Genomic DNA, 18,685 nt, shown 5'->3' with positions numbered 1-18,685 from the left:
TTCTTTTTTGTTAGGTGCAAGAGCTGGAGAATATGGAAGATGTGACGTCTCACTCTCCTCTTGGCTCTACCTCCCCTGTCTCTGTACCAGAATGGGCCAGTGATGGATATGGCAGCAGTGAGTCGCTCATGCAAACGCTTGTCTGCCTAGTGCCTATTTAATCTGCCCCAGTTGTCAGTGCTTACATTTAAGTTTTAAACACATCCTGCTTTTGCAGATGGAAGTTCAGAACTGGAGGCTAAACTGAGGCAAGAGCTGGAGCATACAGAACGACTTGATGCTCACTTTGTGGAGTATCTGCGAGGCAGAGGAATGGCACCTGCTCCACCCTCTGACAGTGCGGCGGGCAGCCTGCAATACAACGAACTGCTGTCACCAGAGTTACAGGTTTGTTACCACTCAAGCATGTAAACTAGAGATGCACATGTAGCCAATTTTTAACTGAGAACTGAGCGTCATTACTCAGTTAAATGTTAAGCAGTGATAGCATCCTACTAAATTTTCAAATCACCAAGGCAGCGCAGAGTTTTGTTTCATGAAACTCAGACTGTGGGAAGGGGGCAGGCGGTCATACAGGTTCCTCAGTTCTACTACAGTTGTGGCCTCTCCTGCAAGTGAAATGATTAACAATATAAATACTGATGTTATGTAATACTGCTCTTTGTGAGACTCTGGTAGGTAAAAAGAAGATTTCAGTGACTGCACATGTCTGTCTAGTGGCAGGTCATAGTCTGCATCTCTCCTCGGTCAAGGTGGGGACCTGTATTGGCGGAAAAGGGGAACAGGATACGATTAAACTTGGGAGTCTGTGGGGAAGATGCAAAATGGAATATTGAACATAATATGTATGCAGTAATGTTGAACAGTAAAATGTACATGAACACCATAAGCAGACCCAGCTAAACATTCAGAATGTAAATTTAAAGTCAGTAGTGAATAGTACATTACTAGCACTTCATTGTATCGGTATCTTGGAGCGCTAGCTTGTTTTTCTTACAACAGTATCTCCATTCTCAGTTCAAATTAACAACTTATGGAAATGCTGTTAAATAACGATTTTAACCAACATCATTAACTGAAAAATGTGTTGACTGTTATTGGTTAATCGGTAACGTCCCTATGCACACAACCGTCACCATGAATACATAATTGTTTGTATGTCTAGACCATGCTGAACCGGGTGTACCAGGAGAGCTGCAGGGTGCTGTCCCTGTCCCGTCGTCCAATGCCGGCTGGGCAGTCCCACTCAGATTTGGAGCTGGCACCACCTCCTTCCTGGCAGAGGGAGAGACGGGCCTTGCAGGAGACTGTGTTGTCACTTAGGGAGCTTCTATGCAGAATGGCTGAGCGGGAGCCCAAGGTAAAGGCTAACTTCTATCTTGCTTGCTTTATTCATCTGTTAGTGTTTCCTTCAAATTGGCACTTGGTTGTAAATAATTTGATGCAGAGAATTTGTGTAGCTTCTCACAGCGATCTAACAGGTACAGCCCAACAATTTAGAGCTTTTCAAAGTTTCAGTATCGCTTACATTAAATGTTTCAGTTCATGACACAGTGCAGCGGAATCAAAAACTTGTTAGTTAATATCATATGTAAGTGCTTCAACTTGCAGAAAACATTTTTCTTCAAATTCAACAACGAAGTCTATAATATTACAATGGTAACAGTAATATTACAAGTAACAATTATATAACACGAGGGATCTTCAGAAAGTTTGATCTTCAAAAACAATTTCATATTTTTGTTGTAAATGGTGAGGGTGGGAGGAGTAGTAATTGGTCATGTCTGAGGGACTGAGAGAGCTTACAGTCATGATTTAGCACTATCTGATTTCCACCTTTTTGGGCCGCTCAAATAAGCTTTTAGAGGAAGAAGATTTTCATGTGATGTGAAAGCAGCGGTGCATCAGTGGCTATGCGCTCAACCAAAAACATTTTTGCTGATGGCACTAAAAAGTTGGTATCACACTGGAAAAAATGCATCGGAAGGTGACTGTAGAAAAGTGAAATTCTTAATAAATAGTTGAAGTGTGGAAACTTTTTGAAGAACCCTCATTATATCACATTTGAACTCTTGCTCTTTTGCGTGTTTGTAGACGGATGGTGATGTAGACTGGAGAGGGGAGCTGTTGCAGGCAGTTCGGAGTGTATTTGACAGTGAGAGGGAATGGCTTCATGCACAGCTTCAGAACGTTATGGAAACTGCTGCTCCCCTAGACTATGCTTCCCTGCTGGAGCAAATCGAGAAGCTGCTTCAAAAACAGGTTCTTAGCAAGTGTGCACTGTCTCTAATCTCTTCTCAGTCATTCTATTTGCTAACTCTACCAATACCTCTCTCAGGAGGAACAGCAGAGACGGTTTCTGGAGCAGTTGCTAAGTGCAGACCGGAACAGTCTACTGGCTGAAATTCGCAGTCTGCATGCGCAGCTGCATTCATGCACTCTGCAGAGCCAGGAACAGCTACGCGAGCTGCAGACGACCTTGCATACAGTGCGAGAGCACGGTGTTCTGGTGCAACAGCAGCTGCGCAAACAAGGTGACTGTCCATTTGTGTTCACTACTTGAACTTGTAATTAGGAATTTAATGATGACCGAAGTTCCAGAGATTTTTCACCTCCGATCTGTTACATGTATGAAACCCCCAATGGTCTAGGAGAGCTGCAGGCTAGCACATGCCTCTGCTGTGGTAATTCTTTAACATGTAGACGAGAACACAATATGCTCCTTGAATTTCTCCACTGATCATGCTGGTACCTCGACCAGACAGTATGCATTGTGGAGGTGGCTTGTCATCTAGCCAGTTGTTTTAGAGCACCCGAGTGACCGATGGTTCTAAGTCTCTACCAGGACTTTTAGAAACTGGCTTAAAGAGCAACTTATGGAAGGTCATAATAACCTGTCCCAGTCCTGAAGATTGCACACTACGGAGGGAGACCTTGTCCAACCTTCCCTCCCTCAAAACGGACAGTTGTGTTTGTGTGGACTACAGGCCAGGTTGGCAGAGATTCAAACCTGTGCCACCTGAGCACCCCATAGATCAATTTTGATTACATTAAAATACATGACATGCTTGAACTTGCACCACGGATATATTTTGCTGTATTACCTTCCTCATTGGAAGAAAATGCAGACATGGAGAAAATAGGGAACGTGTAGCCTAGTGGTTAAGGTACTGGACTAGTAACCTAGAGGTTGATGGTTCAAGCCCCACCACTGCAAGGCTGCTGCTGTTGGGCCCTTGAGCAAGGCCCTTAACCCTCAATTGCTCAGATTGTATACTTTCACAGTACTGTAAGTCGCTTTGGATAAAGGCGTCTGCTAAATGCTAAAAATGTAAATGTGTCACATTTGCATCTGATCTCAAATTGGTTTAGGATATGTTTTACTACAAGAAATATTTTTAAAGAATATAAAAACTTTTCACTTTTACATTTAAACTAAGGCAAGTTGAAACAGGCAGTGTCCTTAACATGCTGATGTTTAATACATCAATAATAATACTGGCATGATTTTTATATATCTCTGTACACACATTTACACTCCAAGTAATGTGTGGAATGTAAGTTCAGTCAGAATGGTTTTTAATTGCTGCTGTTTTGTGTGGGATTTGTAGCCGATGATGTGGAGAGGCAGTTGCAAGAGGAAAAAACTACCTCACAAAACCTTCGACGAAGCCTAGAGCAGGAGCAAACCAGACTCGGTGAGCAGCATCTTCAATTAACAGCGGAGCAGAAGGTGGTGTCTGTGCTGAAGGCAGAGCTAGAGAGCCGCACACTCCAAATGCATTCGGCCAGCAAAAGCCAAGAGGAGCTCCAGAGCCAGATCCATAATTTACGGTAGCCAAGAAATTTTTGATGCTGTGAAAGATCTAGAACAATCATGATGTGAGAAGCTGTCTAAAGTTGCTTAATAATGTCTTGTCAACAATAGATTGAGGCTTGAGAGTGAGGAACAGGAACGGCAGACTTGTGTGGAGGCTGTGGAGAGAGAGCGGGTCAGAGTGAAGCAGCTGCAGGAGGAACTTCATCATGAGAGACTCAGTAGCCTCCATAAAAAAGAGGAGAGCGCACAAGCTCATGAGGTATGTTGCTGATTTTCAGTGTTGTGCAGTAATCAAAGTAGCACAACTTGTACTTTAACAGGTTGTAACTGTTTTTGACACAGTAGCATTTAATGACATTTTAACACACACTGTGTATTTTAATCATGAAATATAGTTAAAGCAGGTCAGGTTTGGAAGCACACAATTCAATCAATCTTTGTGGTGGATGCTACAAATAAATGCACCTGTCCTATTATAGTAAGAATAAGATGGTCCTGTTAAATCTGGATTGTAAATAGTCTCGCACATTGCTCTTCTATGCAAAGAGCACAGAAATAATATTAATAAATGGAAACCATATAAGTAAAGGTGTGTTACTAATGGAAAAGCTTTTAATATTTAAATCTGCCTGGTGTCTAGTTGCTGTTATTGAAGGGAAAGACAGTGTGTCAAAATATAAATATTATGTTAGTGTCTTAACATACTAACTGTTAGAATATTAGCCATGTTTGTTAGGAGGTAGGATAGGGTGGACTTTAGGGCCCTTGAGGAAGATGCTTTAGTGTTATTGGCTGGGTGATTGTTAGCAAGCCAGCATTTGTGTTCCCTAAATATCTGCACTTTATTTGTTATCATTATTAGAGTATTTTGTGATAATATTAAATGTGAGGCACTCGGATGGCACAGCGGTAAATTTTGCTAGCCTGCTACTGCTAGACAGGCTTCCAATCCCCAATGGTGTTATTGGCCTGTCAGCCAATCACATCTGTATGTACAGGGTGGGCCATTTATATGGATACACCTAAATAAAATGGGAATGGTTGGTGATATTAACTTCCTGTTTGTGGCACATTAGTATATGGGAGGGGGAAAACTTTTCAAGATGGGTGGTGACCATGGCGGCCATTTTGAAGTCGGCCATTTTGGATCCAACTTTAGTTTTTTCAATGGGAAGAGGGTCATGTGACACATCAAACTTATTGAGAATTTCACAAGAAAAACAATGGTGTGCTTGGTTTTAACGTAACTTTATTCTTTCATGAGTTATTTACAAGTTTCTGACCACTTATAAAATGTGTTCAAAGTGCTGCCCATTGTGTTGGATTGTCAATGCAACCCTCTTCTCCCACTCTTCACACACTGATAGCAACACCGCAGAAGAAATGCTAGCACAGGCTTCCAGTATCCGTAGTTTCAGGTGCTGCACATCTCGTATCTTCACAACATAGACAATTGCCTTCAGATGACCCCAAAGATAAAAGTCTAAGGGGGTCAGATCGGGAGACCTTGGGGGCCATTCAATTGACCTTGGGGGCCATTGTCTATGCTGTGAAGATACGAGATGTGCAGCACCTGAAACTACGGATACTGGAAGCCTGTACCAATGGATTGGTGTCCTGTTCAGTGTGTGTTATTACATTACGCCCAGTGTTCTGGGGAAACTGGACCCCAGGCATCCCTGAACAGGATAAACTTAATCATGTTTTAATGCCACTTTATAATTTGATTTCACTTTCTTGACTTGATGTACGTCTCTTTTATAGTCTCTGCGCGTCACCCTGAACGAGCAGGCTTCCCGTCTGAATGAAATGAATTCTGCCTTGGAGCAGGAGCGTGTGCTCGTCAGTAACCTGCGTGCTGAACTGCAGATCGAGCAGTCTCGCTGTGAAGCCCTTTTGGCACAAGAGCATGAGCGCACCGAGTTGGCCCTGGCACGCCTGGACGAAGAGCGCTCTCGCACAGCTGGCCTCTCACGCACCCTCTCGCAACAGGCTCAGGAGCACGCTCGTCGTCTAGAAAAAGAGGCTCGTTCTCAGGAGACTACGAATGCCCACGACAGAAAATTCATCCAGGAACTGCAGGCTCAGCTGGATCAGGAGCGGCGACAGGCTGAAGAACTTGCAGCCACAGTGGAGCGACTGCAGACCCAAGTGCTTGAGGGCAAACGCAGACAGGAAAAGGAGGTGCAGGATGAGATTAAGAGGCTTCACGCTGCCCTGGAAGCCCTGCAGGCGCAGCGGGTGGAAGTAAGCCGCAATCTGGAGGCGGAAAGACAGAGAGCATCTCTGCTTCAGACAGAGTTGGATGCTATGAAGGGGAAGATGACTGAAGTAAAGGAAAGGGAGAGAATGAGAGAGGAGCAGAGGGAGAAGCAGAGATGGCGAGAGAAACAGGAGCAGGAGGACAAGGAGCGGCGGCAGGAGCGCACCAAAGAGAAATTGGTATGGGTTTTATTTTAGCAAAATAAATTAATAAACAATTGGAAGGTTTAGTCTGAATAGAATTTTCATATGAGCATTTTTATCAAAAATGAAATCAGGATTGTTGTACTTAGTTTTCAGAGTAGAGCATTTGCAAAATCATCAACTGAGAAAGTAAACCAAATACAAAACGAGGAATGGGGATTTGATTCATAACAAAATACTTTTTTTTTACTTTGTTACATGGGGTATTTAGAGGTGTTTACCCCTAACATAGATTGATGCAATTAGGAGAAATCTGCTACAGCCGAATCTGTAAGTGTCTGCCAATAAATACATACAGTGGGGCCAAAAAGTCTTTTTTTTTTTATTTAAGACAATGTTTTTAATTAGATGCTTGTTTAGCGTAGCTGTAAAATACACTAGCCCACTAATGCGGAGATCCAGGGTTCCAATCTCAGTGGTGCTATTAACTTGTCAGGGGCCTACATGGACATGATTGGTTATGTCTAGCCTAGCCATTGGTAGGTGCACTAATCGGTGCGTTCTCAGCACTGGTCCCAAGCCAAGATATTATAAGGAGGGCTGCACCTAGGCTGTCCTCAGTGGTAGGGCGGTAGTGTAATATACCACCTGAATGTTGGGTTTCAATTCATGGCTTTAACTTGGGCAAAGTATGAAATTCTACAGTATACTTTACAGAGTAATGTTGTAATAATCTTGATTGGAATATAATTAAAATCTCTGTCTGTAGTTGGAGCTGGAGGCACTGCGTGAGCGAGATCAGCAGCGTCTTAAACAGCTACAGCAGACTCTGGCCGATCTGGAGCATCAGGAGAAGCAGCTGACCTCAGAACGCCTGCACAGAGAATTGCATACGACGGACAGCACAATTATCAGTCACACACAGGTTATCTACACACCTTCTTTTTAAACTAAATTGTTTGTAAATTGATTGGGTGCTTGGGTGGTGCATCTGTCTAACGTGCTGGCATGCCACTGCAGGGTGTTCAAACCCTCAGCAACCTGGCTGGGCATTCAAATGAACACAACTGGCCCTGTTTGAGGGCTAAAAGGTCAAAAGGGTTCTGCAGGACTGGTTATGTGATATATGATCTCTGGGGACTGGTCCGTGTATCTGCGTATGGAGCTTAGCATTGGTCTTCATGGGAACCCAAAACAGGTGATAAGATGCAGGAGTGGTGTGTGATGATCCAGCCTGTCCTGATCTGTGGTTGTGCAAGCAGCAGAGAATTCACGCTCTGGGATTGGAAATGACTAAATTGGGAGATTAAACTGGGACAAAGAATTTTCTTTGCTCTAAAGGCTTGTTTTCACTTGAATTGTTTGATCATATTTCACATCATATTTAGCTTATGGAAAAAATCTGTTTTTAACTGTTTAGGGCTCGCCTTCCTCCTCGTTGCTGGATCGTGTGCTAAAGGAGAACTCTGAGCTGGCAGAGCGTCTTGCAGCTCTGAGTGAAGAGAAGATCTCTCTCAAACACACACTGTCCTGTCTGGAGAGAGACCTGCACAACCTAAAACACACTAAACAGGTACACATACTCATCAGATGTTAAGCAAACATGCCATTTACCAGCCCAGCTTATTTTAGGTGACTGGTTTAAAGGTACCCCAAATGGGGTTAATATCATGATTAACCGCAGTCAGTAGTTAAATACAAAAAAACGTTTGAAATCGGCAGTACAGACAACAAACCCTAGAAGACTGGTTTGGGATTGGGGGAGGGGGGGATTGTGGTTTAAAAACACTCAAAATTTGCTGCAAAATGTCCTTGTACCTCACAACTGTTATTTCACCCAATCAGTTATCTGATTATCTAATGTTGGCATGTTTGCTTATTCATAATAACCTTTAATTATTATTTGTTTTTTGTTTTCTCCCCTTTTTCTCCCCCTTTAGTGCATCCAATTGTTCAATTTGCATCGTGCTTCCTCTCTGTCTATGCCGAACCCTGCCCTGACACAGGAGATCGAAGCTAACCCATATCCCCTCTGAAACATGAGCAGCAGCAGGATGCATTTTTGCCACCCACACATTGATGAGTTTGGCGCCACCTAGCGTTGCATGCGGAGAGACACACCCTAAGGGCACTCTTCATCTCTTGTGCAGGCGCCTCTAATCAGCCGGCAGAGGTCGTAATCACATTCTGACAGAGAGAGACCCACATCCGGTTCTTTGTCCCACCCCCCAACTGAGCAACCGACCAATCGTTGCTCATACAGCCGCCCAGCCTCGAACCGGGGAGGCAGAGCTGGATTCGAAACGATGTACTCAGAATCCAGCTCTGGTTGCAGCGTGTCTTTTTACCGCTGCGCCACCTGAGCGGCTATCATTTGTTTTAAAAAATTCTGCTTTGATACTGAGATATTGTTGGTCTCTAATTCTCTTGCATTTCTATTTTAAATTTTCATTTCCTCTTTTCTCTCCTTTATCGTATCATGGCATAGATTTGGGATTTTCCTCACTTAGACTCACATGTGACTGATCTGTTTGTGGAGCTGTAGTGATGTATGTACCTTTTTAGTAAAATAATGTAACTATGTGTACAGGAGAGATCTTCTGTGCAGCTGGACCAATCTACATTAGCAGAGAAGCTAGCCTGGCAAAGGGAAAAAGCTACTCTGCAATCTGCTCTACACAAGGCTCAGGATGAGCTAACAAAAGCCACATCCAGAAATGAAAACCGACCCCTCACTGATCTGTCCAACAATAAGGTGAATCTTACTGCTGTCAGAATTTTGCTCCTTAAATCATTATAGTCCCTAGCAGAGTGGTAGAGAGAACAGAGTGGCGACACTCCCATAGGGAACCGTTGGAAAGGGGGCGGGACATATTTTCTGTGCAGCTTCCGGGTTGTGGAGCTCTGTATAGTTCCAAATGTCCCATAGAGCCCCATTCATTTCCACTACTTATCAAACATTTTTAGCTGTTTGTTGCTTTGTTTTAAAAAAATAATGAATTTGATGTCATTAATATACTTAATACTGTTATTGTTTAGCATTTGCTCAGCACTAAATGTTACATGTTTATCTTAATTAATAGGTATAACTGAATTTAGCTTAGTCAGCTAAGCTAAATTATTGACACTAGACCTAAAATTGATTAATTAAAAGTTGATTAATCAAGAGTCTTGTTACAGAAATGATAATAAAACATCAGAGCCATAATAAATCATGCTACTTTTACTTTCATTCTTAAGTACATTTGAAGGTAAATTTAGTTTAGTACTTTAGTGGAGGTACTTTTACTGGAGTAATATTTTACCTTGGATATCTCTACTTCAACTCAGCTACATGGTTTGTGTACCTTGTCCACCACTTACATTAGACAAAATGAACTAGTGCATATTAATTATGAATTAATTCATGTATTACATGTAGAAATAAATTATTACTTACTCATGAAATAGATGAATGAATGCTATTTCATGTACATGCACTATAATGTTAAAGGTGCGGTAGTGTGTTTATGAACCTGTTCATTTAGTGCAGGTAAACCTTATGAATCCAGCACATGACTTAGTGTTTAACCAAAATGATTATTATTATGAATCCTCAGAAAAGTGAAGGGAGATTAGTTTATGTAAAAAACAAAACATAAAAAACTGTTTAAACTACTTAATGATATCGCATTATGTAATGTATGCTAATATAATGTACTGTGTGTTAACAAGAACGACCTATTAAGTCATTATAAACATCAATCTTACACTTTATTTACCAAATTGACATTAAAGCAGATGCAGTAAATGTAAAGGCAGGTGAAAATACCCAGAAATTGTACAAATGTTTATTATTTACTGTTTAATATTTCATTTACTGCTGCCTGTCCCATATGAGAACATGACAGCACCGGGTTTGTTTGGAACTATCGGAGGGTTATATGAGCCACGTGACCGCGTGGCGGCGAGATCAAGGAGTGTCGCAACTCTCTCTATCTACGGCTCTGGTCCCTAGTCTGAATTTTGGGTGAAATGTTCTGTAGTGTGTGCCCATCAATTAAGGACCTTTGTTTAGACTAGTGTATGATCATACTGATCATGAGTCTGACTGCAAAATGTAATGTAAAAAACACGAGTTTTATTATTTAAATAATTTGTATTAAAATTAAAATACGTTTACTATTAAGTGATCTATTAGATCATGTTATCATTCTAATTTAAACGGGAAACCTTCTAAAATGTGTAGAATTTAAATTATGATCAGAGAGACTGAGACTGGGCACTTGTGACTTGCCCTAACCCACTGGTACATAATATTTACCCTATCACCCCTTACTTAGCTGTTTGAGGTATGTTTAAATGAAGTTTTTTACAGATAGCATTAGTCCATAATCATCAGTGGAACAATTACTTGCATCTCAGTAACATTTAAATTAGGGATGTTTACCAACACATGGGTATTGGTTTTAAATGAGTACTTGATATGATTTTAACTGTTGTTATTACCCTATGTTGCAGCTGCAGAGGCTCTATGAGAGGTACCTGAGGGCGGAGAGCTACAGAAAGTCATTGGTGTATCAGAAACGCTACTTGTTGCTACTGCTTGGAGGCTTCCAGGACTGTGAGCAGGCCACGTTAGCTCTAATAGCCCGAATGGGAGCACACCCATCACTTGGCCAGACACAAGCCTCCAGACCAATTAACCGCTTCAGAAGTGCTGTTAGAGTGGTCATAGCCATCTCCAGGTAGGCAGGGACTAGACTTTAAAATGTAAAAAATGTACAACACATCTGGTAATGCCCATTTGCATAGTTAAATGTCCTTAATAACTACATGCTTGCTTCCCCTCAGACTGAAGTTCCTCACAAGGAAATGGCAGAGAGCTACTAGGAAAAACTCTCTAGGAAGTGGCATGATTAACAGTGCAGGTAAATAACCTTTTAGAACGTTCAAACTTAAGTTTTTAACTCTTTGCACCTAATCAAATTGGACTTAGTCATGTGATGCTCCTTTAAGTTGTATTTAAACTCACCTGTGGCAGGTAACCGGTTGTGTACTGACATACACAAAGATTGAGTCAGCTTTCCTCCATTTGAACTGGATTGAGACGTTTATGGCCCAGGTTACTATAGCTGACTTGCTGAAATTTTCTCTCCCATCCAAATCCAGAAAAGATTTTTAATGGTGGATCAAGTACCTTCGTACCTTTCTGTCGTCATTTGAATGAAATAGGACACTGTGGTAGGAGACCCAGGAGGACCCTACTGCTGATATGATGGGAGGTTTACAGATGTTTTAGGGCTGCATCTGGCACTGGATGGCTTGACTGTGCATTATTTGCAATGTAGGACTCAAACAAATAACAAATAACACCCCATCTTCGAAGAAATACTGCATAAACTGAAAGCACTGGAAGAATCAAATAAAATTCTGAGGTTTTGTTGGATACCAGGCCACAAGGGTATAAGGGGAAATGATTAAGCAGATATCATAGCCAAAAGAGCAGCAGAACAACCAGTCACACCAATATACAGTCCCTGACAGAAGTTCTGTCGCTTATCCCTGTTGTGGAAACAAAAGCTTATAACCTGACTTTAAATTCATCCATTGGTTTTAGAAATGACTCATATGAAAGCTGAAACCCTCCCAAATGAGGTTTAATTTACGAAAATAAATTTGCTTCACTGCAGAAATATTGATCATTTAATGAACACAGAAAGGTCAGATTTTGGCAAGACAAAAGTTTTGTCGCCTTGTCATATAATGCACCCAATCCTAGTTTACAGTCTCACCTGTGCTCACTAATTGATCGGTTAATTAGTGGGTGTGTATAAAAAGAACCCCAGCACCCCAGACCTTCACTTGAACTGCAACTTCACCTCTGACAACATGCCAAACATCCACCCTGCGACCAAAGCCTTGATTATCAAGAGGCTGAAGACCAGATCCACTGCAGAGGTGGCTGGCACCTTTAATGTGTCTCAGCGTCAAGTACAAAGAATTAAAAAAAGATTTGAAGAGACTGGAGATGTTTTTGACAAGCCCAGGTCCGGCAAACCCCGCAAGACAACTGCTAAGGAGGAACGTTTGTTGGTTAGAAAATCCAAAGCCAGCCCCTCTTCCACTGCAGCAGAGCTCCACCAGGCCTGGTCACCTCAAGTCCCTGTGTCAACTAAAACAGTTTGTAGGATTCTGTCTCGAAATGGCCTCCATGGTCGAATCAGTGCCCAGAAGCCAGCACTAAACAAAAGGCCCACAGCCTGCTAAACGGATGGACGCTGGAAAAGTGGCAGAAGGTGGATTTCTCAGATGAATCTTCAGTTGAATTACACCACAGCTGCCGCAAATACTGCAGGAGACCTACTGGAGCCCGTATGGATCCAAGATTCACCCAGAAAACTGTTAAGTTTGGTGGTGGAAAGATCATGGTCTGGGGTTACATTCAGTATGGGGGTGTGCGAAACATTTGCAAGGTGGAAGGCAATATCAATAGCCTAAAATATCAAGAAGTATTAGCTACCTCTTACATTCCCAATCATAAAAGGGGTCAAATTTTGCAGCAGGATGGTGCTCCATCTCATACATCCATCTCTACATCAAAGTTCCTCAAGGCGAAGAAGATCAAGGTGCTCCAGGACTGGCCAGCCCAGTCACCAGACATGAACATCATTGAGCATGTTTGGGGTAGGATGAAAGAGGAAGCTTGGAAGACAAAACCAAAGAATCTTGATGAACTTCTTTGCTATTCCTGATGACTTCATCAATAAATTGTATGAATCATTGTCGAACCGCATGGATGCAGTCCTTAAAGCTCATGGAAGTCACACAAAATATTAAATATGGCTCTAATAGCACCACAACTTCATTCACCAATGTTATGAAACATATCTTTGTATTTGAAGTAAATTATTTGTTTGATTTTCACATTACTTTCTGTGGGCGACAAAACTTTTGTCTTGCCAAAATCTGACCTTTCTGTGTTCATTAAATGATCAATATTTCTGCAGTGAAGCAAATTTATTTTCGTAAATTAAACCTCATTTGGGAGGGTTTCAGCTTTCATATGAGTCATTTCTAAAACCAATGGATGAATTTAAAGTCAGGTTATAAGCTTTTGTTTCCACAACAGGGATAAGCGACAGAACTTCTGTCAGGGACTGTACATACCACCAACAGACTTAAGACCCCTCATAAGGAGCTATATACAAGAAAAATGGCAAGAGGACTGGAATTTACAAGAAAATAACAAACTCGGGGAAATTCAACGAAGCATACAACCAAACAAAATTAACTATACTCAGAAGAGGGAGGACCAAGTAGCCCTCACACGGTGCAGAAGAGGACACTCAAACCTTACACATGGACACCTACTAAAAGGAGAACGGACCCCAAAGTGCTCTCATTGCTCAATTACTTTAACAATTAAACATATTCTATGTGAATGTGAGTTTTTTACCCAGGACAGAAATCTATACCTAATTGGATCAGATATAAAAGAAATTTTTAGAAAAACAGCTTCTTCTAAGATTTTAAAATTTCTGAAAAGCATAAAACTCAAACATCTCTTGTAATCTCAACCTCTTTAAACATCTTTCGTGTAGTTAAAGTGTTCTGAAAAAACATACAAATGGCACGCCATAGAGGTGGCTCTAAATACAGAGCTTATAATGGCGATACAACACAACTAAAAATTAAAATCAGAAGGTCTGATTGGTTCAGAAAGCGGTCTTTCAACCATTAGTGCCAATTCTGTCGGAGCGTTCCATTCACCCTAGTTGTTCCTGTGAAGTGCACTACGTAGGGTATTCCATCATTTTAAGTGAGATTCCAATCCAAAGGTAACGAAAATGTTCAAATGAAGTGAACTTCAAACCGTGTAGGAAGCTGGCTGTAACATTTACCCATTGTGTGCGTTGCGGGTTAAGACGGCCGGAGCATTATTAGGGAGCAGAATATTTACAGTAATAATACTTAGATATGTATATACGTAGAATTGTCACACATAACTAATGTTAACACATGCTGATGCTAGGGACTCTTGTTGTTTACGAGTCATTTTTTGTGAGTCATGAGTCGAGTCCGAGTCATATGAAACGAGTCCGAGTCAAGTGCAACTCGTCCCCATCTCTGGTTGAGAGTGCCGATGATTTTTGTTTAGTCCATTTCTGGATGTGTGTGTTCAGTGATGTCAAATTTAAATTTGTATGTATTCCAGTGCAAACAAAAGAAATATATAACATATTTGTTCAGCGTGTAGTTTGGTTAGACTCTGAAAATGTGTTAAATTAAGGGCAGTGATGGGATTTAGCATATCCTAATATCACATTCAGGCAACCTGCACAGACAGTTATAATAACTGTATTTTGCTCAAACGTTTTTTTGTATTTTTCTACATCTTAGCTTTGAGGACAGAGGTTCTAAAACCACAGCAGTCTGGAGCTTCATTCAACTCTCCGCCCACCCGTGACCTCATTCTCTCACAGCGTAGTGTGGTCTCGTCTCTGATTCCAGCTGCCAAATCACCATTTAGACTGCATAACCGGTAATTTTATAAAAAAATCTGGTACTCTTTGCTTAATCTGCACGTAATACCAGCAACTGCTTTTGGGTTGTGGATCATTATGAATAAATAAACAATTTTTGGCTTTTCTAATAGAGAATAGGACAAGGAGTCTTTCACTGTATTATTTAAAATGTAATAATATGGTTTTATTTTACATTTTGTTCTTTCAGAAGCTACCCCAGCAGTGTCCCGACTCTGTCTGAACACACTCCGACCCCCTCCCAGGACCAGGAACGCTCCCTTGCTGACTACATTCATCACTTAGAAGCTGTTCAGCAGCGCCTTGGAGCTATTCGGCCAGGTGAGAGAAGAGGTGCACCATGCAGTAGCTACCTTCTTGTTCAACATTAATGAGCCTCTGCGTGCTAGTTTGTTTAGTCAAAAGTAACATTAGGTTTCACACCCTATGCCAGATGTAGGCAATCAGCTGTTTGAAGGTTACTTCCTCTTGTGGTCTACATTACTATTGTAGCTCCAGTGCAACACTAACAACAATTTGTTCATTTAGCAGTAGTATTACATATATGTATATATTTATATAGCTTAAGGTCTCAGTTAATAAACATACTTTTCAATTTAAAAGTGAGTTATCAAAATCACAGCTCAAACTTTGGCATTAATAAATTTGGTGTAGAGGAATTTCAGTGGCCTGAGCGGAGCACTGACCCGAACACTGTTTGGATACATTTTAAATGTCGTTTGTGAGGCAGCCCTCCCAAATACTCTTTTGACTGAATGGTCACAAATTTCCACAGATGCACTTCACAACATGTGGATAACTTTCTGGAGTGGAGGCTGTAGCTGCAAAACAGAGCAACTACATAATAATGTCCATGGCTTTGTAATGGGTTGTCCAACAAGCACAATGTCCTCACAATATTAGACATTATAACCACAGAATTAAGGTTCTGTCTGTGACCAAAGGTATGTGGACAAAGGACAAAGTGGAATGTGTTTATTTTTGTAGAACAGGAGTGAGAACATATGTTCATTACTGTTTAGTTTGTCTGGTGTGAGATTCAGAATTCTTAATGAATTGAACTGCTTTGTAAAAGCACAGTCGTACACTAATCATGCATTGAGGTTTTATAAAATAAGTCTCTCCTTGTTTTTGTGAATTATTACCAGTATCACAGTACTTGCACTGGTCTCTACTGCACACTTCAGTGGAAATCACTAACAGAGATCAAATAAAAGATCAACTAGAATTGACAGAAATAGGTTCTAAAGGTAATGTGATTTCGAGCACTTGAATTGTAATCTTAGCTTATCGATGTATGATTCCATGGACAGGTGTTCTAGAGTAACTACGATGATTACATAAGATGATCTGTTGGCTGTGGAGAGTTTAAGGCTGAGTTTTCTGCTAGACTGAGTATGTGCATGAAGTAAATTGATGAATGTATGAATTTTGTCAGAAATGACTTTTTCCTTTCATATGACACAGTACATTCGTTCCCAAGGCCAGTATGTAGATTGGTGTCATTGCAACCCTACTCTTTATATTTTCATATTTTTTATAATATTGCATTAAAAGCAAAACCTTGGCAGTTATATCGCTCGTTCACACACTGCCATTTAGAATATGATCACAATACCACAGCTAAATATGCCCTTAGGAAATAATCAAAAAAATATTGTAGATGATTAGGGTACAGGGGAATGATAAAGCTCATAGCCATACATAGTATGATACTGAGTAGCATTTGTGGCAAGGGTTTAAATTTTACCAGTTTGATTACATCAGCTTAACTGAGAGCATGACTGTAATGTAGAACAGTAAGATGAACATAAACACTGAGCAGTACCAGTTTAGCTAGTGATAGCCAGTGATGGCCAGTGATAGCTCAGTGGTTAAGGTACTGGACTAGTAAACAGAAGGTTGCCGGTTCAAGCCCCGCCACCACCAAGTTGCCACTGTTGGGTCCCTGAGCAAGACCCTTAACCCTCAATTGCTCATTGTGTAAGTCGCTTTGGATAAAAGCGTCTGCTAAATGCTGGAAAAAAAAAACTAAACATGCTACTCAAAAAATTGAAATGCAGTCGGTATGTTAAAGCTAAATCCACATTCTAGTACAAAACATTACACACAGATCTTCATGTGCTGAGTTTAAAATGCAGTCTGGCTCAAGACTGACGCCAAGCAGCTTCACCATTTGTGATTTTAAGGTGTTATAGTTGTTTCATTTATTATGCATAAGAAATGCATATAATCTCTGAATTTGACTGTAAAACATACTCGTGTATGTGCACTAAGGGTGAGTTAGGATGCGTTTTAAATCAACACTTTTCAATTGAGAGAGGAGTGTCAAGCATCATGTGTTGGAAATAAATGTAAATGACATTTTTAACAACAATTAATGACTTCTTGACTTTTTGTTGGTTAATAATCAACGTCTCTAGTTTGTTGTGATTAAGGCTGTGCATCAGCTTACAGAATAAACACATGATGCATACGTGCCGTTAAAATCAAGCATAACACTGGCCTAGGGATACTGGGTGTTTTGTTGATCATCTTCGTATCCTCCCATCCTGCAGTCCCCCGAGAGGAGCGGAGGCAGAGTCTCCCTGATATGATGGGCTTTCGGCAGAAATGGTTGCATGAGAATAGAACCTGGCTCTATTTGAATTGTTTATCACCAGGTTACATGTGGCCTTCAGGTGAGTGAAGGCTTGGCCAGCCTGCTGTATGCTTCATCCCTTTGGAGAAAGTGAATCATTTTGTGCTTTCGGTCACATTGAACACTTTAGAACTCGTACTGGTTTTAAAACACTTGGGTGGAAGTGTGCGGGGAAATCAAAAAGTAATTAAATATGTTCACTACTGTATTGTAATGACTTCTCCCTTCTCTCTGTCTTTCTCTTTTTTTTTTTAAGGATCCCCTTCAGTATTCTCATATCCCAGAAAATCAGACCGATGACTGAGTGCTGAGCCATTTATTTATCACCAGTTTGTATGTTCGATATACTGAATATTTTATGACATTATTTTAATGTACCTTTTTTTTTATTCATTTTTGTTCACCTAATTATTGTAAACACCAATACCCACATGAAGTCCCAGCTACTATTTTTCTACATTTGAAGTGTTTCGTACTCCAGATGCTCTGTAAATACACTCACGGTTGGGAGATATGTGTAGCATCCCTGTTTTATGTTTGCACAGACTGGCTTTGTTTTGTAAACTTTTTAATGTTTTTTATTAACTGCACCATTTCTATGTAATCTAATAAATATTTTAATATTTCAAACGTTTCTTGCATTTCTTACAAAAGTGCTTCCATTGTGAACATTACCTTACTCTAGTTTAAGTAGACAACAGTCCAAAATACAAATCTGCTGAAACCCTGTTAGAACCAGAGTGGGTTTTTTTGTTTTGTTTTTTGTTTTAGGCAAGAAATAAATAAGTGCTTAGTAATATAGTACTTAGTAATATTTAATCGTCTTTTGAAGACAGCGAGAGACTCTGATGTTCGGACAGACAAGGGAAGTTTGTTCCACCACTTGGGGGCTCGGATGGTGTGTGGTACAGAGCGGGATTTAGTTTAACCTCTGCATTTTAGTGGCAAATACGTTTTCAAAGGGAGGGGATCATGCTCTGTTTCAGAATGTCACAGTACATGTTGGAATTCATGTTTCCCTCAATGAACTGCAGCTCCCCAGTGCCGGCAACACTCATGCAGCCCAAGACCATGATGCTACCACCACCATGCTTGACTGTAGGCAAGATACAGTTGTCTTGGTACTTCTCACCAGGGTGCCGCCACACATGCTGGACACCATCTGAGCCAAACAAGTTTATCTTGGTCTCGTCAGACCACAGGGCATTCCAGTAATCCATGTTCTTGGACTGCTTGTCTTCAGCAAACTGTTTGGGGGCTTTCTTGTGCGTCAGCTTCCTTCTGGGATGACGA

General features: G+C 40.9%; 1 protein-coding gene across 1 annotated transcript in view; it reads left to right on the top strand.

Moving 5' to 3' along the window:
• pcnt (pericentrin) overlaps positions 1 to 18,022 on the top strand; it is a 61,059-nt gene extending 43,037 nt beyond the window's left edge. Inside the window, exons 37-52 of the mRNA XM_062997727.1 lie at positions 15 to 117; positions 218 to 387; positions 1,166 to 1,360; positions 2,095 to 2,262; positions 2,339 to 2,534; positions 3,612 to 3,834; positions 3,929 to 4,079; positions 5,585 to 6,262; positions 6,996 to 7,151; positions 7,647 to 7,799; positions 8,817 to 8,981; positions 10,727 to 10,953; positions 11,060 to 11,136; positions 14,609 to 14,750; positions 14,942 to 15,072; positions 17,649 to 18,022. Coding sequence (XP_062853797.1) covers positions 15 to 117; positions 218 to 387; positions 1,166 to 1,360; positions 2,095 to 2,262; positions 2,339 to 2,534; positions 3,612 to 3,834; positions 3,929 to 4,079; positions 5,585 to 6,262; positions 6,996 to 7,151; positions 7,647 to 7,799; positions 8,817 to 8,981; positions 10,727 to 10,953; positions 11,060 to 11,136; positions 14,609 to 14,750; positions 14,942 to 15,072; positions 17,649 to 17,692 — 2,979 coding nt within the window. The 3' untranslated portion in view covers positions 17,693 to 18,022. The remainder of the gene's footprint in view (positions 1 to 14; positions 118 to 217; positions 388 to 1,165; positions 1,361 to 2,094; positions 2,263 to 2,338; positions 2,535 to 3,611; positions 3,835 to 3,928; positions 4,080 to 5,584; positions 6,263 to 6,995; positions 7,152 to 7,646; positions 7,800 to 8,816; positions 8,982 to 10,726; positions 10,954 to 11,059; positions 11,137 to 14,608; positions 14,751 to 14,941; positions 15,073 to 17,648) is intronic.
• Positions 18,023 to 18,685: the final 663 nt, after the last annotated feature.

Source organism: Trichomycterus rosablanca, chromosome 6 (genome assembly GCF_030014385.1).
Source record: "Trichomycterus rosablanca isolate fTriRos1 chromosome 6, fTriRos1.hap1, whole genome shotgun sequence".
Classification (NCBI taxonomy): domain Eukaryota; kingdom Metazoa; phylum Chordata; class Actinopteri; order Siluriformes; family Trichomycteridae; genus Trichomycterus; species Trichomycterus rosablanca.
Note: the sequence above shows the minus strand (reverse complement) of the source record. Positions and strands in the feature narration are given on the sequence as shown.